Source organism: Maylandia zebra, linkage group LG14, assembly GCF_041146795.1.
Source record: "Maylandia zebra isolate NMK-2024a linkage group LG14, Mzebra_GT3a, whole genome shotgun sequence".
Classification (NCBI taxonomy): Eukaryota; Metazoa; Chordata; class Actinopteri; order Cichliformes; family Cichlidae; genus Maylandia; species Maylandia zebra.
In genome coordinates this window covers 24,040,413-24,065,706 of record NC_135180.1, presented here as the reverse complement: position 1 = coordinate 24,065,706, position 25,294 = coordinate 24,040,413, and the positions used below count along the sequence as shown (strand labels likewise).

General features: G+C 41.2%; 1 protein-coding gene across 1 annotated transcript in view; it reads right to left on the bottom strand.

Annotated features, from left to right (window-relative positions):
• Positions 1–21,384, bottom strand: part of LOC101481214 (uncharacterized) — a 59,957-nt gene extending 38,573 nt beyond the window's left edge. Inside the window, exons 1-2 of the mRNA XM_004543616.4 lie at positions 20,558–21,384; positions 13,439–13,768 (exon numbers count right to left, since the gene is read on the bottom strand). Of these exons, the coding sequence (XP_004543673.3) occupies positions 13,439–13,768; positions 20,558–20,716 (489 nt within the window). The 5' untranslated portion in view covers positions 20,717–21,384. The remainder of the gene's footprint in view (positions 1–13,438; positions 13,769–20,557) is intronic.
• Between the last annotated feature and the right edge of the window lie 3,910 nt (positions 21,385–25,294).

Here is a 25,294-nt window from a genome sequence, read left to right as displayed (position 1 = left end):
AGTCGGCTCTCTGAAATTATTCTTCTGCCTCCTCAGATGTGGTCCCAACTCTGCCAACAAGAGCTCAAACTGCCCCACTGACATCCTGAAATATGCAGTTTTGATACAGCTTTAACTCCTGGATCAAACCCTGAAATTCTCCCTGATTCTGCCTTTTTGTGAGAATCAGATGACAATCTCCATTTCTTCATGTTCTTGTTCAGAAACATCAGAACCAGCTCATTTTCACTTGATATCTCCTTCAGTGTTTTTTGTAGTGCCTTTGTGGGGGTGGATTTTTCACAAACATGTAGGTGTAATTAGTTCTGAATTTCTGGTCGTTTTTTTGAAGCACACTTGGTGTGTAAAGACCTTAGAGAAAGCCAACTAAGAACCAAGACCATGTTTTCATGTTAACATGTCCACTTTCAGCTTTTAACGATATATTTGCTTGCCGGGACTTGTCACCAAAATCTTTTTTTAAATTCTTAACATCAAGATTCTTTAATTATTATGTAATGTCTTTCCTATAAGGCCAAAGTGTTAGGCCCCTCAGCCTACATACCATGTAGTGACCGCAAGGTAATCACTGACTGAAAGGGAAAAGAAGCTGGTGAGCAAGTGGAGTCTGCAGGTAGCTGACACTCTCTAGCGTGAAATTGGTCACAAAGCGGAATACAGTTCTGCACTAAAAAACCCTTCAGGATTGCTTTGGCCTCCAGCAGGCTGCCACAGTTGCAAAAGGTTTGCATGGATGACACTAACTTGTCTGGAAACACTCGTCAACTACCCACCAAGCGATAATGAAAATTTGAAAAGTGCAAGAAAAAGGAGAAATTCTGCCTTCAAAGTAAAAGCTGCACCTTTTGAAATGTGTTGGTTTCAGCGGCAATGCGGGGACCACTGCCGCCTCTGTAGGCTTGTATCACTGAGGCTACGTCCACACTAGCCCAGATAGATTTGAAAACAGTGTTTTCATCTGAAAACGGACCGCGTCCACACTAGCGTTTTCAGTCGTTTTCACAGAGTTGTGCGTCCACATTGAAACGGCCGAAAACGCTTACGTTCCAGTCCTGTGCATGAGAAAATGTGAGTGAGAAGAAAATCTATCTGGAGCATGTACAAACTGATGTTAATCTTTTTTAGGGCTGTCAAAATTGAGAGCAATCAAAACAACCGCTGTTTAATGCCCTCCGCTATCTTTATTTAATTGGTCACATGACTGCATCACATGACTAAAGTGCTTCATCGTCTTAGAAAGTCTGTGTTTTTGAGTGTCCACACTGCGACGGGGCAGCTCCGTTTTGAAATGTATGCGTTTTCTAGAGCGTTTTCAAAACGCTGCCTTTCTCCTTGAGGAAAACGCCATCTCAGTGTGGACGGGAGGCCAAAGCAGAGAGAAAACGATGCAAAAGGAAAACACATTAGTGTGGATGTAGCCTGAGGCCTTAAATGTTCCTACATCAAGAAGATACTATATAAAGTAAATATAAATAACCTTCAGCTTCTCTCTTATTTCCCAAGGGATTGCCGCAGTGGATGGATCAGCACGTTTGATTTGTTTCTTACAATAGAGATTTTTTCTGACACAACCCTACGATTTATCCAAGCCGATATAAGGTAAATATACTGTAGCTCATGAGACCTGAGTTTTTAGAGGCAGGGTTTAAATCACAGCAGGGATTCATGCTCAGATTCAGACATTTCACAATGTGATGCCTCAAAATATTTGTGGCTGCTGCTGTTGAGATTTGGCAACACAGGAAACCACTGAGAGAAGCGGAGGCTCTATGACAGCTGTGCTCTAACTTTATGCGCTCGTGTAGTCTACGGGGAGCTGATGTGGTTGAAGGGGAGCGATTGCTGAAAACAAAAGGTCTTCAACGAGTAATTTTGAAGGAGACAGCCAGGGTGTGTCTGAGAGAAAGATGATGTCTGAGAAATGTTCGAGACAGATAAAAGACAAGGACAAATCGATGGCACTGAAAGGAAGCCATTTCTTATACACTGAAAGGATAGTATACCTGCAGTCTGCTCTCAGTGACACACAATGACACATGCAGAAACAGGGACACGCCGTAATTTCACTGTGATCATGTAAATCAAGGTCCTCTTTTCTCCTCTAATAAAGAGACTCCTACTCCCGATCCAATTTGCACACAAATGAAATCATTAAAACACGCTTCCCTCGAGACGTTTACCCCCGAGTTATTAACTTATCTCTAAAAACCACAAGCTTCAAATCCTGATGGAATTAACCTTTTTGTGTTCTCCATCTGTGTGTGTGCGGGTTGCCTCTAGGATTCACAATCTGTGTGTTCAGTTGTGTCCGTAGAAGGAGAAATGAGAAGTGTGTGTGTGTGTACAATGCACACAACAGTATCAGCGCACATGAAGGTATGCAAGGAGAGTCAATTAGGGGACAAAAGAGAGGAGAGCACAAACGACAGGCGGAGAAAGAGTGAAAGAGAAACTCCGTGGAGAAAGAAAGCTCCGACTATGCTCCTCTCCTTTGGTTTCCCTCCACTGACTTCCCTCCGCTCGGCTCCCACACAGCAGGAATGCAGGTTACGTCGCTGTCTGTGTGTCCTATTGATGTCTTGAGAGTCACCGCTGACTGGTTTCGCTGGTGGAAAGTAACTAAGTATATGCATTTAAAAAGTTTTTAAATTTGTTTCCTCTGCAGGCTTTGATTGTAATAGGAAATTATTAACAGTTAGCTTGGCTGAGCTTTAAGACTTCATACAGGGGGAAACAATTAGCCAAAGGCAACAAAATCTCACTTGAGCACCTGTCAAACTCGCTAATTAACCCGCATCGCTTTGTTGGCTTAATCCGTGCATAAACACACACAAATCCAAACAATTTCTTGGTGGTTCCCAGGCAGCTGGCGGCGTCTCTAGGACAACACATCCACAACATCCACAACATCCACTGTTCCACTAAGATCTTAGTTCTTCAATTCTTTTAACCTAATCATCCATACAGGTAGTTTGCCTACTTTGATACTGCTCATATATATGAGCAAAGAGGTTTACAGAGGCGCCACTTAAAATGGGATTAAACACCCACACGGACCATTCATGTAGTAACGCAAGCTGGATTGGTGTCTGCTTTCAGTCAGTTTACTTTTTTTCCTGCTGATATACATCAGGCTAGTACATTTCTTTATAATGGTTGTTTTTGGATTACTGATCTCTGTGTTTAAGTCACCAAATCCAACCTTATATTAATTTTTAGCATCATTTTCAAACCTGTGTATATAGCAGGTTTAAAACTCCACAAGATGGCTTTAATTATAAACCAGCGTTGCAAAGACAATGACATAAACAATCGGTTTGACAATATTTGTTTCACCAATTCAAATGTACTCACTGAATGTTAATACAAATCGCAAATCAGCCAATCACAGGGCAGCAATTCAGTGTATTTAAGGATGGAGACATGGTCAAGATGACCTGCTGAAGTTCAAACCTGGGATCAGAAAGGGGAAGAAAGCGATTTAAGTAAGTTTGCATAGACCAGCCTGTCTGGCACCAGGAAGCAGACGGGCTGGTCTGAGTATTTAAGAAACTGCTGATCTACTGAGATTTTCCTCCACAACCATCTCAAGTTTAGAGAGAATGGTCTGAAAAAGAAATAAAATATCCAAGAAGTGGAAATCTTCTTGGTGAAAACCAGACTGCTTTGAGTTATACAGAAGAGCATCTCTCAATTCACAACATGGAACCTTGAAGCAGAAGACCACACCAAGTGCCACTCCTGTCAGCTAAGAACAGGAAACTGCACAAGTGCACCAAAATTGAACAACAGAAGATTATAGAAACATTGTTTGGTTTGATGAGTGTTGAATATTTAGAAGATAGTGGCAGAATTGTGCATATATAACAGAGGTCATGGCTCCAATCCCACCTTGTATCAGTGGTTGAGGCTGGTGATGGTGGTGTAATGGTGTGGGGGGAATAATATAGCCCTAACTAAGCATAGTTTAAACACCACGAGCTACCTGAGTATTGTTGCTGACCATGTCCAGTATCCATATTTTAATGGGTGCTTCCAACAGGATAAAACACCATGGCACAAAAGCTCATATCAACTCAAACTGGTTTCTTGAATATTGGCAATGACTTCACTGTACGTAAATGGTAAAATGGCCTGTATTTGGATAGCGCTTTACTTACCGTAGTCCCTATGGACCTCAAAGTGCTTCACACTACGTTTTGTCATCCACCCATTCACACACTGGTGATGGCAAGCTATGTTGTAGACACAGCCACCCTGGGGCGCACTGACAGAGGCGAGGCTGCCGGACACTGGCGCCACCGGGCCCTCTGACCACCACCAGCAGGCAACGGGTGAAGTGTCTTGCCCAAACAGACAACGACCGAGACTGTCAGAGCTGGGGCTCAAACCGGCAACCTTCCAATTACAAGATGAACTGCCAACTCTTGAGCCACGATTGACCTCCACAGTCACCAGATTTAAATCTAATAGAGTATCTTTGGGATGTGATCACACAGGAGATTCACATCACAAAGACTAGAATCTCTGAGGAATGTTTACAGCAGCTTGTTGAATTTTTGGCAAGGAGGTCCAACATGGTACTAGCTACGTGCGGCTAATGAAATGGCCGGTGATTGTATATTTTGACGTGTAGATATAGATAATCACTATCCACAGACCATCCATTTGAAACTACTGATCAGAGACCATTATGGAGGCATGGATATAAAAATGTTTGCATAAAAAATGACTTATCTGACTTAATTCTTTTAATGATTAATTGAAAACTGAAAATGTGTTAGGCTGTCCTGAAAAACTAATTTCAAACTGACGATGCCACCACAGAGCTGTGGTTGAAGCAAACACTACTGCGTGTTGATGTCCAGTGTTTTGTTGACCCATCTATCTAATCGACCTCCTGTTGTAAAAACTAAACCTGAATTCTTCCTTTGTTACTATGTCATCTGAAAATGTCACATATAAGAATACAACGGGCTGTGGGCCTTTGAATTAATTCTCTTTAACACAGATAGAGACACACAAAGACAACAGATTATCATGAGAGCTGAGAGGCTGACGGGAAAGAACTTGTCACACAAATGACAAGTGAAGATATTTGCATATGCCTGCACTTTGCATGTTGCTCTGAGCAGAGAGCCTTTGTTTTCGCCTACATGTGACCCGAGATAGCCTCGATAGCTCTTCTGATGAAGAGCCAAGTTGGATTAGACTTGTTGTGTTAAGATGTGAGAAATTTGTTGGTGGATTAACTTGAAAACAAGGAAGTAAAACGATATTATCACCTCCCTCATTTTCTTTATCAAACAGTACACAGTGAATGGAGAGGATGAAGATTTACATCTAGAGGTGATACACTGCCCGGCCAAAGCTGCCAAAACCTCACACCCTCTATTGTTTAGTTAGATTGCCTTTAGCAGCACACATTTGCTATTTTATCGCTTATGCTTATGCTTATGCAGACTTACGGTCATTTTTCACAAAGATCCCATTGATGATGGGATCATGATCAAACCACTGCGTGTAGTCTTCTCCATCCCGTCCCAACGATTCTCAATAGAGTTAAATATATTCAGACGGTCAGCTGACCTGATTTTTGGGCACATAAGGTTAAAAAACTCAAGCAGTCAGATCATAACACTGCCTCCCCTGGACTGTACGGTGCACAATAGGCATGACCGGCTCAACACTTCATTCGCCTTTCTCATGACCTTCTTTGCTCAAGAGCTTGAACTTTGTGCTCCAGAGCAAAGAGAAGACTCTTTTATTCTCCCAACTAGCCTCAATGATGGTGCGATGGTGGTTTTCTTAAGGCTGCACTGCTGTTTAGACTCAGTCTCTTGGCTTCTCCATTAGTTCTACAGCTGCTTTTTAAAAATTTTATGTTACCAAACATTTGACTGCTCTTTGTTCACAACCATTCAAGATTTTTTCCAACCACTGAAGGTGATGGTTCACTGATTTCCTTCTAGGTTTTAATAACATCTAAAACAGTTCTGATAGTTTCAACAATTTTCTTAGCTTTCTTTCTGAAACAGGGCAACACGACTAAAGGATATAAGCTACTCATTGCATCAGCTGGGGTCAATAACCTGCTGCCAGCTGAAGGATACTAATCACGTCTGAAATTATCCAATGGAAGAAAAAATTTTCTTAGTTAAAACATTCCATCTTAACACTTTGCTTGGATTACAACACTGGTCAACACGCATTTTGCTACTGGGATTCTTTCGCTGCACTTCAAGAAATTTCAACAATGCATTTCAGCATTTAAGAAACAATTTTGGTGAGGAAAGGTGAAGCCAAAATTACGGTAAGGAATGTGTTTTGGTTGATCCTGAATCTGTGAACTAATGCTTAATCATGAGTTCAAAAGGAAACTGAAGCCAACTGAATCAGCAGCATGGGAAGCATTAGTGCAGGTTATCCAGAATTTTCTTGGCAATCAGAGATCAGAGAGCTACACTGAGCTTGTGGATAACATGCTGGAAGCATATCAGCTGATGAGCGCTAGAATGTTACCGAAGAATGGCCATTTTTACATGCTCATCTGGACTTTTGTAGCACTGGGAAAATTTTCACCAACATATAAAAGTAGTGGAAACCCAACATCAGAGACAATTTAATCCACACATGATAGGTGACTACAGTTAGTTCTCACAAACAGAGACTAATGTGCAGCACAAGTGCAAAAGCAAGTGTCCCAAACATATTTGAGAATTCTGACCTTGTTTTATTTGGAGCAATATTAACTCTGGTATCATCTTCTGGTTTGTTTTTAGAAGAAAACATTTTAAAAATCTGTAGGAAATAAATTTGCCTTGCACAAAAAGTAAGAAAACGTGTGTCTCTTTGTTGTATAAAGCTTCTTGGCAATAAATCTTATGCTGTTGAAAAGCCTGTTTATTTACCCTTAAGTGATGCCCCGTTTCTAATGAAAATCCATTTGTGGGTTGAGCGGCAGAGCTTTTAGAATTGGGCATCTTGGCTCACGTTCTTACAGCCAGCATCAAAACAACTCATTATCTGTTAACGGTCAACATTTCTGCTATTCATGCGCTCGGTGTGCTGCTTTTATCTCTACTCCTGACAACACAAAGAAAGACCCACATCAATGCAAACCCAAGAGATACATTTACCCTGAATGACAAGACTAAAGGCAAGAGGAAGTCGGTATTCACTAAACACACACACACTCGAAACCACATTCGTGCGCAGACTCTTTGCTGAATGTGAGTTTTTCCCAGCTATAGCCTCTAGCAGTGAACCTGACCATCAATGGGTTTTAACACTTGACATGAGGATTACAAATGGCGGGGACTTCACTCCATTCACTTTGTCCTAACAGGATTTCTGTGGCACCTATCAAATCGTCCTTTGTCGCAGTTTGTTTAAAAAAAAAAGAAGAAAAAAAAAGGCGGGCATAACCAGACCTTGATAAACTAGTTGTGAGTCACAAAGGGTCGGGAAATATCAGATTCACGTCCCACATTGTCTGGTGAGTGCCGTTTTCACAGTGAATCAATACATATAGGAGACTCTCTCGCCCAAGAAAATGACTTCATAGGTCTTTTATGACGACGGTAAATACGATCTATACGTCTGTCCTAAAGTTAAGAAAACTTCAGTGGCCTTGTAAGTGGAGAGCTTCAGGGATGACGTATTTTTGACTGAAAGTCAGCATCAACCTGGGTCCCTCAACAAAAAGTCAAACTTATTTTTTGGGAATTTTACAGAAGAAAAATGCTGTGGTACATAAAAGCATGTGGTATGTGTTTTACTCAACCAGTTAATATTCTACACTACTACTACTATTAATACAGTAAAATTAAAAGGTTAATTAATGTTAGGCTGTCAACAAAACTTCAGATTTACCACCACTAAGCTTTGTGCTATATGTGATAACACTGAATGTCCCTGAATATAATCATATAACCACTTATTCTAAAGCGCCATATTTACTTACACATTTTATATTATGGAAAAAAAAAACACAGATCTTATTTTTAGGCAATTCAAATTTCAAAAGAATCTTTGATTTCAAGACAAAGCAAAAAGATCAGTACCCCGATTATTTAGAAAGTACCGTAGAGATTAATAACATCTGCACAACACTGAAAAAGGTGTGTTTAAAGCCTAACTATCAAAAATGAGACTCAAACTTCAGTTTCCGTGTCAAAGGTCCAATTTCTTCTGGAAATGCTTCTAATGTTCATTGAAGAAATGCTGATATTAGTAGGAACAAACAATTACTAAGATTATTTTATTGGATGACTTGTCTAAAACTCTCTTTCTGTCTCTGCGTTTGTTTGTTTCCTCTGCACCTTTAACTTTCACCGTTACGTTAGTGCATTGCTTTTCTTATTTCACTTCATGAAAACAGATTCACCAGTGAAATGAACATCAGATGAAGGCCATAAAGAAACAACCTCATATCTACGAAGTCTTTGAACTTTTCTGATCTCTGCTGAAACGCCACAGCTAAAATATTCCAGACCGCTGAGTATCCATGCATCTAACGCCGGGGTCAAAAAAAAGCCACGTCTCTCAGTCTATCTGTACCATCACTGATAACCAGGAGGCAAAGCTAAACTCTGCATTTTCATTTTCAAAGACAGACTGAAAATAGCAACGATATCCTATTTCATCCTCTGTCACTCGAGGGATGATTCGTCTGCACTTTTCACATAATAAGCAAACGAAAAACATTAAATGTTGTTACACTATGTGACATTTTGTAAAGTTTCCTCACTGAAAAATAAGCTTGTTTGTCAGGAGCAGATTGACACCACTTGGGACTCGAATAATGCTAAAGCCGTGATACCTTAAGCGTGGTGTAAAGACTGGAAACGGGAAAACCAGCAAACCTGACTTCAGACTTCAAAAGGATAGCAATGCAAACTCACTGCTACATTTGGTAAAATGGTAACTGGCCTGCATTTGTATAGCGCTTTTCTAGTCCCAAAGGACCCCAAAGCGCTTCACACTACATTCAGTCATTTCACTACTTACATCAGATTTTACGCATCAAGACATAATTTTTGAAAAAAAAGTGCATTATTTATATATAAACCACCTTTAGCAGCAATAACTTGAAGTAGCGGTTTTCTTTCTTGCCGAGGAATTTTGAACCACTCTTCTTTACAGCATTGCTTCAGTTCATTGAGGGTTGCAGGAATTTGTTTATGCAGAGCTCTCTTAAGGTCCCTTCACAGTATTTTGAGTCAGGTTGAGGTCTGGTTGTTGACTGGGCCATTGCAAAACCTATATTCTTTGTTTTTGTCATCCATGCTGCTGTAGTTTACTGCTGTGGTTGCAATCATTATCCTGTTGCATGAATCAATTTGAGCCAAGCTTTAGCTGTGATACAAATGGCCTACGTTTGACTCTAGAGTTCACAATCAAGGTGCGCAGGTGGCTGCAAAAAAAGCCCAAATCATCACTTTTCCACCACTGTGCTTGACAGTTTAAATGAGGTTTGATATGAAATTTTCCTTCTATTATGCATTTTCTCCAAATGTGTTACTGTGCATCTTTTTAGAGATAAGAAGCTGTCTTTCTGCAACTTTTTCAAACAAACCATGCTTATTCAGTCTTTCTCTAATTGTACTGTCATGAACTTAAAGAGAAAGGTATTAGTCTTCACATTGAACATGTAACGAAAAGTTGAACTATTCTCATAAAACCCTCTCAGAGAGGCTGCCTTTCAGTAAAGCTTTTACAGGTGCTCTAAAACCAATAGAAAAAGCTGATTTAGCCATAAGCTGAGAAATCATGGCACAGACTTACAGGAGCCTAATAGCGATGGACCCCTGCAGTCATTTTTGATAGCATGATACGCAAACCAAACAAAACACGAGAAATTACAGCTACATAAACAAATGCAGACAAAAACACAGGCGCGCATTTCCCTGAAGAGATTAGTGTGAGAAATGAAGACTGCACATGTGAGCGGAGGGCAGGGGACAGAAAGAGCTCACCTTTCCTCATAATGACTTTGCTCACCTGTTCATCCCCTCACCTGGGGCAGGGGGATCACTCTACCTCCCTCACCCACCACCCACTACCCTCCACCTCCCAGAGATGGCCAGATAAAGCAGGCCTTTCAGTTGAAAATGCTCTAAGGTTGCCACAGAGTGTCCCGGCTCTCTCTCCCCTGAAGCCCAGCCCGCCCTGCGGCCCGGCCCTGAAACTGATCCAGGTAAAGCTTTCTGACGGAGAACTTTCTCACACTCATACCTGCCAGTCATGCACTTCCCCGGTGAAAAGTGTGACACACGCACTAGATATACAGCACACACATGAAAACTCACACAAAAGCAAACTATACACAGATAAGGGAAGATAATTGGCTCTGGGACAGGGAGTCTCACAGGTAAATGGACTGATACTAATCAAGAAAAAGAAACCTAAACCAAAGCTGTGTAACATTCCTCTGTGTGTGTTTGTACTTAGATTGTTGCAGGGACATAAACTGTTTTCAGTCACACTGCAGGAACAATAACCAAGCCCCCATAACATAAATCAATTAATTTCAGTATGAAGGGTTAGTTTTCAGGTTTAGCGTAAGTCTCCGGGAAATTAATGTGAGTCAAAGTAACGTCCTCTGAAGTGAAGGAAATACTGCAGACATATTAGGTGTGTGTGTGTGTTTCTGAAGCCTCACCTGGGGGTTTTGTGCTACATAACAAACATTATTACGACATAATATGATTATGGCTTAGAAGCGTGAGGTCTTTGACTGCCATTTCTGTAATTCTTTCATTATGAGAAACAAGCTGGGAGCGATCAAAGACAAAGAAAGGGTAACAGGAAATACTGCAGGAGCATTTCTTCAGTGCAAGAAACAAACAAAACCTTTTCACATCCACGGGAAAATTGTGGATGACTTCTATGTGTCCTTGCCAAGACATTTTGAACAGATTCTCTTAGCTCTGGTTTCACCGATAAACAAGAGTTAAATGTGAGAATAAAGTACAGTAAAGGAGTGACTAATGAGCACCCAGATGGACTAATGGATTCTTAGAAAATGGGTTGATGGGAAGAGATAAGTGCTATGCCTAATTACTGTATTTGTGTTACACTATGATTAAACCTTTTTACTCTCCTGTCATTTTAAGAGTCACGTGACACATGAAGACCCCACTTGCTGTTTTATTCCAACAGCTGCACCTTCCCCCGAACCTCTGAAAAGGCTAACACTTGAAAGGTGCTTACTTTTCGAATGTTTTTTTTTATTTTTACCAAAACAATCAATTGCTTCTGCTATTAGCACTCCACTGTGTTTTACAGATGCTTCAATGTTGCTCTTCTTTCCTGACTGCATCTTTAAATTTTGACAATCATTTGAAACTAATATTTCACTCCATAAGACACTGAACCATCTTATTAGGCAAAAACAAAACTATTTTATGCGTTTCAAACTGTGTAAACTTTATTATTTTTCATGGATTCAATAAAATAAATTTGAAAAAAAAAATGTTTCTGGCTGCAAGTAACAAAGTTCCTAAAGATACAATTTACATTTCGAAGGTTTCTGTTATGTGTGCACACAACAATAGTTCATCCCTTAAGTTAGGTGCCCTTTTTTGTTTGAATGACTCATAGTTGAATGTTAATAGGTTCAACAATCAAAAACATTCCTCATAAAATGGTCAGGTAGAAGGATCAGAGAAAAAGGCAGCCAATGTCTAAAGAAAAACTACTTCTCAAGACCACTGCGAAAAAAAGTTACAAGAAAAGTCTGGCTCCTTGGAAGCATAAAGAAATGAGGGTTGGCACCGTAGTTTTGCATAGTGCTTTACATACATACAGCACATGTAAATGATATAATAGACAGAAATACACATTTTTTAAAAGAGGCTTCTGTGAGTGCACATATTTGTGGCCTTTTTAGCTTCTGGATGCTTTATTGGGGAAACAAAAATTAAATGGATAAACAGGGATAGATGGAGCACTGGAGGAGGAAGAAAGAAGTTAGATTGAATAATCAATTGACCACACGTGCCTACTGTTGTGCTAATTGCAGATTAATTGTTCTGCTCTGTAAAGAGGACCCAAGACACAAGTAGTTCAATATGAGCTGAAGAAACCTCCAGAAACTTTCTGTAACATAAGGAACAGAAAGTTTTAAAGATGTGGAGATGGGAAGTGATGGGGAAAACAGTGGAATGGAGTGAAAAGCAAACCAAACAAGTAACCAAGTTTAGGCAGACTGTGCTCACCTTCTTGGTTTAGACACACAAAGTTTCAGTTCCAGTGTATGAAGCCAGCCAACATATATCGGATATATTAAATTATGGTGACAATGTTGGTAATCGTCATTTTTGCACTGACAGTTACCAACGTAATTACCACACTAATGGCCACCAGGCTAATGGCTAGTGTGGTGGCCATTAGTGTAGTGGAGATGTTGGAGGCCGTTACATTTTGACACCAGTTTAATGATACATGGGCTGCATTCATTTCGTGCTTTTCTAGGTTTTCTTCTAGTCTTACTGATTACCCAGAGTGCTTCACCAGCTGTATTTCTCCGTGATTGCATTTGGAATAAAGCTCAGAGACTGAACAGGACCTCGTATGCTGCACAGTTAAATGCAGCAGTCTCTGACTCTAGGCCCTTTGCTGCATCCCTTCCCCTCACTCTCCTTTCTCCACCTCACTATACTGTCTAATAAAGGTGAAAAGGCCCACAAGAATGTGGATGAATGAAATGCACACTAGTGTACTCTCCCTTGTAAACAGCAGAAAGTCGCCAAGGGCCGCTACAGGATTGCAGGAAGAACTTTAAGATTAGCATATACTAAATACAAAAAATAGCCATTCTGCTGGTAAATGGCCTCATTCTATTCAAGCAGTCTTCAAGTCTAACTGTGGACTTTCTCCCAAAACCTACATGCGCGCAGCACCTTTTTCTGAGCCTTTATGTACTTTCTGTCACACTGACACGGATGCATCAGAGGCAATTTGGGGGTGATAGTCACACTCATTCTGAACCACAGCTGCATCACTCTCATTTTCAGGTTTGTGTGTTTTTGCTCATAAACCAAAGATCACAAATATCCAAAAATTCTAATCATGGGCAACAAGAAAATCTGTGTCAAACACTGTCAAATATTTTCATTTCATTCTTTTAATAACCCTTTAACAGCTTAGATCAGGTCTTCTTGGGTCAGTCTGAGAGATGTAAGATGTGTGATTCACCAGGAAGATTATCTTTCTTTCATGAGCACATTAGCAAATTCTGTGTTTTCCATATTGTAATACTCTAGTAGAAAAATATGTTGTGGTTATTGTGATACAAAAGCATGTGAGTGTGAAGCTCTGAGTGTCATCGTTATTCTCCTCTAGCCTCAGTTTGAGTGTATTGTTTCCCACTTGAAGCTTAGCCTGTTCCCTTGGTAACCATACTGCTAACCATCACTGCCCCTGTACTTACCGGCCAGGCGTACTGGAAAGGAATGACAATGTGTCCATTACTCCCGTCCTCTCCTCCTCCCCCCCTGTCGTGTCCTCTGTGGTGGAACAACTGGGAGTTTCCACCCAGGACACCCGTACTGCCGGTACCAAAGGTGCAGGCTCCAGTTGGGGCGACCCGGGCCTGGTACTCCTTGAGGCAGGCCTGGAAGAAAGTGTCACACTGGTCCCTGGCAGAGCAGTGCTGTGCTCCGCTGGCCTGGAGATCACAGCATTCTCCTGTTTGCAGACGACCATGTGGGTTCTGAAAGTGTCGGATCTGAAGCTCAAACATCCCAACCGCACAGACAGCCTGAATCCAGAGAGAGCAGAGAGGAGAGCAAAGGAGAGAATTACATTAATATATTATCAAACTTGCACAGTTAAGGCCATTCTCACCCACTGCAGTGATGGAAGATCACCAAGTAATGACAGGTGATTTACATTTACAGGCCATTTTAGGTTGTGTAAAAATTCACGTCATTGCTGTGTCTTGCTTCAAGTTCTACTTAAAAATGTCTCATTAGGACAGGAAGTGAAAGAAGGTAATTGCAAAAGCTTTTAATTTATAAGAGGAGTTGTTTTATCTTTTTATCATTTATAAAATCAAACAATGTTTAAATTACAGTTGGTGCAAAGTTAGAAACCAATTAATCTTAAAAAATGGACCGCAGGCCTTTCCAGAAACATACAAGAGAAGCCTCTGATGAGCTGTAACATTAGAGACGTTATAAGAGAGAGACAGGGCAATCAAAGAAACCTTCATTGAAATCTATGGGAGAACTCTGCCTCGGGAAAGATGGTGGTGCAAGTTTAACATCCAGGGGAAAAAGCTCATTTCAGCTGAATGTCAGTAAACCTTTCAGATGTTAGGTTTTAGATTTTAATGCTGATTATATGCATCCAGTTTTATGGCTCAGTGATCAATGATTTACCATACATAGCACTTTAAAATACCTGCCCAAACAAATGCACTGAGGTGTCTGAAGATGGCTGCTGAATGCTGAGGTTTCTGGTTACTGAAAAACTAAGAATGTAAGTGCATGAAAGTTAAGACTTCTTATCCTACAGAAAAGGATTTAACAGGATTTCACAATTATTCGTGTTTAAAAAGTGTTATGTGTTTTCTTAAAATCCTAGACTGAACCTAGACTTGTAGACAAAAACAGGTAGCCTACTTTACTGACACTATCTCCTTAGCAATGACAAACAGAGATTACCTTGGACAACTAAAAATATTGTCCTTTTTTCTTGTTTAAAATATTTGTCATATACATATTTATATATACCTTAAAGTTATCTTAATTAGCTTTCTGCAATATTTCAGGCAACTTGCAAATAGTTTCATTGACATTATCATTGTTTGTATTGTTCTAATCAATATTTATTAAAAATTACTCTTGATTTGGGCCATTTTGTTCACCCACGGTATTGAAAATGGTAATAACTATCAAGCATTTTCCTGGGTATCAGTCTAAAATTTGTAATTCTATTATCATGACAGCCTTAGTGCAGACGATAGAGTGAAATATCAATTTACCCACATAATACGAAAAAGCAAATGCAAGTGTATTTCACAGAATGTCAAACTATTCCTCTGGAATATTTAATATTTATAAAGACTCGCTTTAAGAGCTAGAATATTTCTGAAACTGAACAATTACCCTCACACAAATAACCAGCTTCACCAGATGTTTCTATGTATGCCCTCCCTTTATTGCAGAATTCAATCACTTCCACTGACAGTTCAGCTGAGCAGACTTTTTTTTTACAGTGAGATTTTTCATGTTAAAGTTTATTATGTGATTCCAGCAGTTTATAACATATAAGAAAAAGAAGTCCTTCTCCCTGTCAGTCACTTGAGCTTGATTTATGCATTTCATCCACAGTTATTTAATAGTTTAGATATGAATTTACATGATAGAGGTTGACTAACTCAAACACCATCATATAGTTAAAATAAACAAAAATGCGCAATGAAACTTTGAGAGACGGCTATCGTGTTTCCTCTAATGTACTGTCTCAGTGCCTCTGGGAATCAGCAGCGGCCTGCATGTCTCCTCTCCACCATCTGTTTATCAGTACGTACAAGACAACAGCGTTCAAAAAGCAAGCAACAGAGAGAGAAAAGGGGGAAGAAGACATGATGACATAACTTTGATTCCCATAACTTTGTTTGACCTCTAGTGAAGAGAAAAACAGACGTTTCCATTTACAACCAATGTCTCCCAAAAAGTTGGAACGCTGTATAGAATATAAATACTAGAACATGGTAGTTTAAAAATGATTAAAAACCTATATTTGAATGAAAATAATCCAAAGACAACAAGTAAAATTACGTAACTGGGAAAAAATATTGAAACTAAGAATAAAAGTTAGAAGGGGGGGACACAAAAAGAAAAGAATGAAACAGACCTGGTGGAACATTTCATAATTAGATAACAAGTAACATGACTGGGTATTAAAAGAGCATTTATGAGAGGCTCGGGGTTTTAGGAGTAAAGCTTAATTTTTTTAATATAAATAACTTCATGGGCTTAGAAACATATGTTAAAGCCCTTGAATTGGCCTTAACAAGCAGAGGGAACAAAGTAGCAACATATAAATAAGATCGAAAAAACGTTGCCACCTTCGCTCAGTGAAAAATGTTGTCCTCCAAGCTGAAGAAAAGAGCAACCATCAAGTTCCTTATCAGGACAAATTTTAAAAGCCAGCATCAGTGATGATATGGGGGTGCATAAGTGCACATTAGTGAAGGTACCATTAATACTGAATATGCAGGTTTAGGAGAAACATATACAGCTGCAGATAATATCATTTTTTCTCAGCAGGTTTTCTTTTTTCTGCAAGACAGACTAAATTCAGAAAGCATTCAAGAGCATGGTTTTGTCGTAAAAGTGAGATTAAGTCACCGGCCTGAATTCCAGATCTGGTACCCACGAAAACATTTAGCAGATTATGAAATAGAAAAATATCTCTGTCCCCATAAAAATTAAAGAAAAATGATCTCAAGCGCTGGTGAGATCACTCATTGGATTCCAAAGTCCCATCTTAAAAGTTCAAGCTGAGCATTTTGTCCATCGCTGTCTTGGTGCCTTTAGAAATTCAACTCAACAAGCAGGTGGTGGATCTGACTGAGAATCCAAAGGACATGCTCATACAGTAGCGATTTTTAAATCCAAGGTACACCCACCCTACAGCAGACCTTGCTTTACACTCCTTTTGGACTCTATTAAGTTCATAATTTACAAAATGAACACCATGTTGCATTAAATAAGACTAAAAACTCATCAGGAAAGTGTTTTACTGAGGTTACAGATAAAGGGAGCTGATAGGCTGTTTTCTATACAACCAGGCTTCTTTTTGCACCCACAGAAGTCGCCCCCTGTTAGACATTACATAAACTGCAGTTTTATGGCTTATCGTTTAAAACGACCGTGGTTCAGGTGGTTGGGAAGCTCATCTGCTACCGGAAGGTTGCCGGTTCGATCCCCCAGCTCTCTCTGTCCTGGTCGTTGTGTCCTTGGGCAAGACACTTTACCCTACCGCCTACTGGTGTTGGCCAGAGGGGCCGATGGCGCGATATGGCAGCCTCGCTTCTGTCAGTCTGCCCCAGGGCAGCTGTGGCTACAACTGCGGTTTGCCTGCATCAGTGAGTGAATGAATAGTGGAATTGTAAAGCGCTTTGGGTGCCTAGAAAAGCGCTATATAAATGCAATCCATTATTAAAAGTCAGAGGCTACACCCGTCTTTCATATACAGTCTATGTTAACTATGTTAAAACTACAGAAACTGATGTCCTCAGTTCTCAGATTCTTACAGTGTGAAGATGAAAGAATAAATGATCATTCTGCGTCATTGCACCATGTTTTTATTTACGTTTCTCACAGCGTGCCAACTTTTGGGGGAACAGAGATGTTCCCTAAATTATCGAGGGATTAAACAGCACTAGCTTTTATCTTTGGACTCGCCTTTCTTTGGCTCTTGTCTTTCTTTCTTTAGTCTTCCTGTGTGTCACCACCACTCCCTTCTTATTTCTCACTTCCCCTTCCCAGGGGGCAATGACACTGGGATCCTGCTCACACGCTTCTTCTCCCCTCCTCCTCCACTTCACTTGTTTCTCTATCTGAGAACAAGCTTTGACGCTCCTGTCATTTCTCTTTCTGCAGCCATCAGCCATTTTCTACATTGTTCCCATCCTCACTTTTATCTGCCTCCTTTTCTCTTGTCTGTGTTCCCTCCCTGTTTAGGGATGGGTTAAGAGGGGACACACACACACAAACCGCACAGCCTCTCTCACACACTCTAGACTTAACAAGACCCCCTGAGAGTCTCAGAGCACAAGGGTCAGGTATGTGCGTGTGTGCATTTGTGTGTGTGTCTGTGTGTGTATGTGAGTGTGTGTATGTGATCCTCTCTGTGGTTTTGGCTTTATCCAACAACAGCAAACACCAAAATAAGGCCACTGTTATATCAGTTTGTCCTTAAACCCTCACTGATGAATAAATGTAAATAATTCACATTATTTTTTGGCTTTCTATCTGAAACAATGAGCTGGTGACACCTCATTACAGCCGAGGATCTAAGCCGTGTATTCCCAGAGGTGTGGTGCATTCAATCATGGACAGCTATCACCGAGACCTGGAAACTCTCATATGTCTGCTTAGCCAGAGCCAGGCCGCCCAACGCTGAGCCACAGTCTCAGTCGCCCCATTGTTACTGGGTTTTGTGTCCCTTGCCTGCACCCTGTCCCAGAGCTGAAAGGGGTGAGATGGGAGGGGTCGCAGGGTAATGGTGGTGGTGGTGGAGGGAGGTGGGGTGAACTTGTCTACATCAAAAGGCTTGTGGAGATACAGTGGCGCTCATCACTCTGCATCCTCCTTTCTTCCTCTCCTCCACTCGCTGCCTAAGCCATTCCCTGCATACCAGCATTTCAGCGCTCAGAGGGAGAGAGGGAGAAGGGGAAACAGAGAGAGAGTGAGCCAAGCCGAAGCTCAGCCCGTCTCTGAAACTGAGCTTCGTCAGTTTAAAGCTCTCTAAGGGGCAAAACTCACAATCCTCTGTACCTAAAGACATTCAAGCCTCCGAAAATGATCTGTTGACTTTTCTACTGTCATGGAACAAATGCTACTATTCGACGAACTCCACAGAGCTCGCTGTGAGCCATTTAAGCGAGACTTTCTTTGTACTCGAGGCCAACAAGTTTCTTCGGAAAGGCATCATTGATTTCAAGCATATTTCTGTGGCACTTTAAATGCCACTGTGAAACTGCATCAGATATTTTATGAACTGATTATTTAACGAGCCTTGCATTTTTGGCAACCCTATTCATAACAAGCAGTCTATGATTGATTCCTTTGTCTTATGAGATTGTGATATCTTTGATTTCCCAGTTACTGTCCAGACAAAATAGGGTATTTGAAGATGTATGGTGTTGTGTGAGAGGCATTTTAACTATTTGTTGATAACTGCAGTCTCTTACTGTCACAGTATTGCGGTTAAGTCACGGTCAGGATCTTCAATCACACTGAAATTCTGTCTGGGTGGATGCTTCAAGCATTGTGCGGATGATACATTTCTAAGTGTTTGTTTATTTAAATGTCGAAATCCTCTTGTCGCTGATTCACTTTATGAACTGCATTTTGCTCAGCATTCAAACAGAAATGATGTGCACATAAATTTCATCCAATCTCATTTTAAAATTCAGCTTCAGTTTGAAAATGGCAGTCTAATTTAGCGAAACATAAATGCTTTGCGTACTGTAGTGTGAGCGTGGCACAATAGACAACACATAAGGACCGCTAGAGTGTCAAGAAGCCTCATTTATGAACTGCAGGTTGAAACATCCCCCGTCCTCTGCATTATAAATGGGCACCAGCAGATGCAAAGGATCTTTAGCGTGTGCTTCACACTGCAGTGCAGTCGGAGAATGGAGAGAGCAGGGTGTGTTGTTCCTCAGCTGTGAAAGGGTTGCAGAGGTACAGAGAGGCACGCAGAGCTGCCTGAATGTTCAACATTCACACGCCCCGGAGTCTATGAGGCTGTGGCCCCGGGCTCCACACACACCCAGGACACAGATGCTGGATGTGAGCTCAGTGTTTAAAAAACGTGCACTCACGTGTGTGCACACATGCACGCTTCGGAGCACCCCTGGGCCTGGTCTTGCTACTGGTGAGCGCTGTCACACATTAGACACATTGTGACAAGACCAGCAGCTGCCTGAGAGCTCATGGGGGAAAAGGGGAACAATATTTTGCTTGTTTATGCTTTCATGCCCAAAACAACACTGGAATAAAATCCAGAGCTTTAATACAGCCACAAATTGTCCTCATAATGTTATAAACACCTTCTCAGAAGTATTTACGCAGTCATTAATGAACTTTGCTGTTATGCCAAAAAGAAAGCGTGCATACATGCAGCCATGCAGACAGAGAGAAAATAAGACAATCAGACCACACCTGAGAATGGTTACTAATATATGAAATGGACAAAGCAGCAACCAAAGAGCCTAAAAGGGAAGATGTTTTCACTCATTTACTGATCCGTGAATAAGGAAAATACCTTAACAGGGGTGCGGTGTGAAATTTGGGTGTAATTTATGCGCAATTAATGATCGAGGATATACCAAAGTGAATGAAAAGGGATTAAGAATCATTATTTAGCAGAAAATGATGGAATAAATCACATTCATCGACTACATGTCACTAATGTGATTGATTTGTGTTATCATGACATGTCTTTGTTTGGCAAACAGTGGCACACTGACTCTTTTTCATTCAAGAAAAAAAATATATATGTGATTTTTACCGTCTGTCGCAAAGGCGGATTTTTGTTCTGATATTTGCATCCAGTGCTTCTACAATTGGATTACAGTCGTTCTCTGTTGTGTGGGATAATACACCAGCGGGCTGAAACAACAGGTGGGCACAGCGCCATGCAGGAGCAGAAAGAGGGCAGCATAAAGGGACACTGTGCGTGGGACTTTATTCCTGAGTATTTTTCTCTCAGCTTTCATTTAAAAAACAGACAGAACCACAGTTGCGAGTCCGCGTGGGGCGTTTAAGTGCATGCAGCCCGAAATAGCACTTAATCGGTGGCTTACCTGCGTTTGCACCGTGAGCGCGACGAAAAAAATCACAGTCCGCGGCAGGTGGAAGTGTCCCTGGTGTCGCCCGGCTCTCATGTCTGGCTTCCCGTTGAGCTTTTCACCTCTGCTCCTCAGATTCTTCCGAGTTATCCCGTGCACCCGTGAGCTCTCCATCCCTGCATCAAGGGACTGGGGACCGTGCTGTGCGCTTTGGTGGCGGTGGTGTCCCCCCTCCTCCTACTCCTCTCTTCCAGTGTCCTCCGTCCGCCCAGCTCTCCTCTTCCTCGCCGGTCTTAAACCCTGAAACTCCCGCAAAACCACTTCATCGCGTCCAGACCGGAGAAACCATAACTCTGTCTCAGCTTGGATCTCTCCCTGCAATCAACCCACCTACATACGCTCACGCGCACACCTGATCAACCCCTCCCTTGCTGCTGTGACCAAGGCAGGTTTCCTCTGGGAATGACACATGCACACAAACGCACGCTTCTCACAAACACACACTCCCCTTGGTGTATTCCTCCCACTACCACCTGCCTTAAGAGGCTTTACGGGTCCAATCTGCCGGCTCACTTGACTTGAACTCACATCCCAATTAGCTGATACTCTCTCTTCATCTCCTGTCTCTCTCAAAGCTTAATCCACTCTCAGAGATAATATGGAGAGGGGACAATCGTATGAATCCTATTTCTTGATGAGTGTGTGACCAAAGCAGCGACCAAAGTTGCTTCTCCCCGGCGGAATGATTTCACTTTTGTGTTCTTGTCATTGGAGCGGCTGGCTGGTCATTTGTAAACCCGATACGAAGGCTGGCGGCCACGGAGTCACTGTGGGAAACAATGAGAGGGAGAGTGAGAGCATGAGGGTGTGTCCTGGGGCAGGGAATATCCGTCTTTCACTCCTTGTCCGGATGGTTCCCAGAGCGCACGGGGCTCTCATCCCCTTTTCTCTCTCTACACACTTTGACCAACATTCTTTTTTTTTTCAATACCATATTTACGTGTGAGAGTATTCTGAATGCTTTTCGCATCTCTTTTATCCTCTCCTGAGTGTTCTGTTTCCCCTCTGTCCTTTGTTGTGCCTCACTGGTTCCTCTCCTCCAGTTTCAAACCTCTGCAGTCCACGGAACACTTCAAAGCTCAGCTTGGCAGAACTGTTCTCACAGTTCTGTTCAGACCTGTGAATAGAAATGATTTGTCCTTCAAGCTTAATTAAAACACCCGTGCTGTTGCGGATGATGTACTAAAAGTTGTTTACAAAAGACAAACAGACTTTCACGCCTGCAGGAAAGGTGTGAAGCGGCTTCTGTTGGTCAGGACGCACAGGGCAAAAGTGCTTACGCGGTTCTCACCCACCTGCAGACTGATTTCTTATGACACGTTATAATTGAACCCACTTTTATGATTGAACTTGTTTCGACAGCTGCGGCTCTGAAAAGTGTTAATGTGCTTAATGGAGCCGCCGGGTTGCAAATACTAACCGGCTGAGCGCATAAATATAAAAGAGAACTGTAGGGTGTGTAGGCATCTTTTGAATATTGGCAGCGGTCACATGGCACACATATTTTCCATATCTCCTCCAGTCCTCTCTTGTTGGACCCAAGACCTCCACACAATGCACCTTCTTTATCAGAGAAAATCTAATGAGATTCTCCCTCCTCCCCCTTCTCAATCTTAAAGTCTATCACGGGCTTGTTGCTCAAGAGCTTCCCTGACAACCGCTGGTGTTTCCGCGGCTTGGCGCTCCGCGTTGACCCCGGAGCGGAACAGAGGGCTCTTGAGGAGCAGAGGCTTAATTTGCATGGGGGAAGCAGTGACCTCGAAGCACGAGCTGAATTCTAACCAAGCATCCGGAAACACACGTGCATCACTGGGTCTGCGCAGAGGTTGCAGCGTGTGGCTCACCTGAAGAAGAAGAGTCACAAAAAAAGTAATCCTTTCACTTGCTTTCTTGGTGCCTACATAACGGATATGCAGTTAGTTGTGCATTTAGCTCCATCTAATGGTCAATACGCGTTTTATTGCGCAGGATTTGAAAAGGCAGATTTATTTATTTATTTTAACACTATTTAAACTGCCGTGAAAACAATGGCTCATTTCAAATTAGGATAAAAAACACATTTAGGAGTTATTTAATCAAAATGTAATACTAATAAATAATGCATATAGATAAGTAACCTGCTTCCTCGGGGCCTTTAGAATGAGCTTAGATCAGATTTGATTTCCACATGTCTAATTTTTTTTTTAATGTTTCATCCACTTCAAACAAATAATGGACCATACAGAGAAAATAAGCATAAAAACAGAACATTAGCTCTAAAATATCCACTAACCTCTATCTAACTGAATTTCTGTTATTTCCTTAACTAAAACCAAAAACACATTAAATTAAAGAACTCAAAAAATACAAGAACTTTCATTTTTCCACTCAGAAATCAAATTGTCTTTCCTCCACTATGCAGGATTATGCAAATTCAATATCATCAGTTCAGCTTATGATGCATGTGACCGTCCTTTCTTTACTTCCCATGCTTTCTGTTTACACTACAAACTGTGAAATAGAGGTAAAACTATTAAAGTGAAACCGAAGTTTTATCCTCTAAACTTGGGATGCTTCTCTTTAACTGAAGGTAGCCTACATATCTGAAGGTTTAGGAAGTTTAGTTACACAGTATGAATTTTTTGCAGGTGAATTTGGAGGATAAAAATTCAGTGTTATAAATTCAATGTCTAAAAATAGTTGAATTCTGATGATACTATATTTCTTCCATACTTTGCAAACTAAAAATACTTAAGAGATGATTTATAAAATTTATTTATTTTTTAAGTGGTACTGACAGGAACAGCTTCCACGCATAAGCTGCTGGATAAGTATAAGCTGCCTTTCAGTCTCTGAAAGATTACTGTGTTGGTGAATGGGAAGGCACTGGGCATGTTGCCAAAACCATGCCCCCCCCCCCCCCCCCCCCCCCCCCCCCACACACACACACACACACACACACACACGGCGCCCTGGTGACTGAGGTCAGTGCTTTCTCAAGGCAAAATAAGGGAGTGTGGAAAGGCTTGGGAAACTGCAGAAGAATGTGGATTTCTGTGTACACCGTTGAGCTGACCTGAAGAGAATTACTCAGGGCACATAACAGGGAGGCCCTGTGTACACCGGGCACAGCTGATAGTGAGAGTCTAAATTAAGCCTTTCAGGCCTAATTCACACGTCACTCTGTCTGAATCTAGTCTGTGAGAGGAGGACGTGCTCCTTATTAGCATGTCTGCAAACATATCGTGTGAAGGCTGAGAGGAAAATAGACAATAAGAATTTACTGAGACAATAATTCATATTGTCCATGATTCTGAGCTACTTTTGTTTACCCACCTAATTTTATGTTACTTACAGAACATTGCAGAAAAACCTTTTTTGCACTTACATGACAACATTTTAAACTTAAATGAAAATATACACTCATCCATCCCTTCATTAAATACAATAATGCACATATTCAATCATCCAATCACATGACAGTAAGCCACTGCATTCAGGCATGTAGACATGGTCAGAACAACCTGCTGAAGTTCAAACAGAAAATTTGAAGGAGGAAGAAAGGTGAATTAAGTGACTCTGGGTGTGTCACTGTGGCTGGTTTGAGTATTACAGAAACTGCTGATCTTCTGGGATGTTGCCTCACAAACATTTCATTTCATTCACCCACATCAACTTTTTGGTATTCAGAGAATAGTCAGATGAATTTGGAGTAAATATAATATGAACCATGCATCTTTCCTGCCTCGTATGATGAGTTTGATTGTGATGGTGTAACGGTGTGGGGGTTATTTTCTTATCATGCTTTGGGCCCCATAGTACCAACTGAGCATGGTTTAAACACCACACCCTGCTTGAGCATTGTTGCTGACCATGTCCATCCCTCTATGACCAGTGTACACATCTTCTTCCAGCAGGATAACACACCATGTCACAAAAACTCAAATCAGCTCAAACTTGAAGATGAGTGACTTCACTGCTCTCAAATGGTCTCCAGTCACCAGATCTCAATCCAATAGAGGGCCTTTGGGATGTGATGAACCAGGAGAGTCGCAAATGTGTGATGCTACATGGAAAAATCTGTCAGTAATGTTCCCGGCACCTTGTTGAATGCATAGCATGAATGGATAGATACTAGCAAGGTGTACCTAACAGTACCCAGTATAGAGTTTATCCAGTTATCACTACTGAACAACCTAAAACTTCAGGTCCACCTACCCTTTTTTTGAAATACTAGAAATTGCATAAACTAGGTTCAATGATAAATCAAATCGCCATAAAATATCTACACTGTATGGAGGCCCATTTTCAGCAACAAGCCTTCCTGTTTTAATGTTATGATGTGACTTAATGCACAATTTTTATCCGAAATTTTTTTTAGTAGAGTAGAAAACAAAATATTCACGCAAGTGTCCAGAGAATCAAGTCTGTTTTCATGTTTGCTTCATAATACAATGATCCTCTAAAAATAATATCTTTGTTCTGAAATGCAGCAGAACCCTTTTTCTACAAAAGCAGCCCTCACATCTGTGACAGGTATGTACTACTGGCTCGAACACAAAAACAATTATACTGCGGTTTGAGAAGCACATTCACACATCTTCAATTAGCAGCTTCATTATCTCATTTCAACAACACCAGTCTCAACACGAACACTGCAGTTTTGGAGGTGTAATAGCGTGCGAGCATTTGTTGGGGGAGCAGATGACGAAA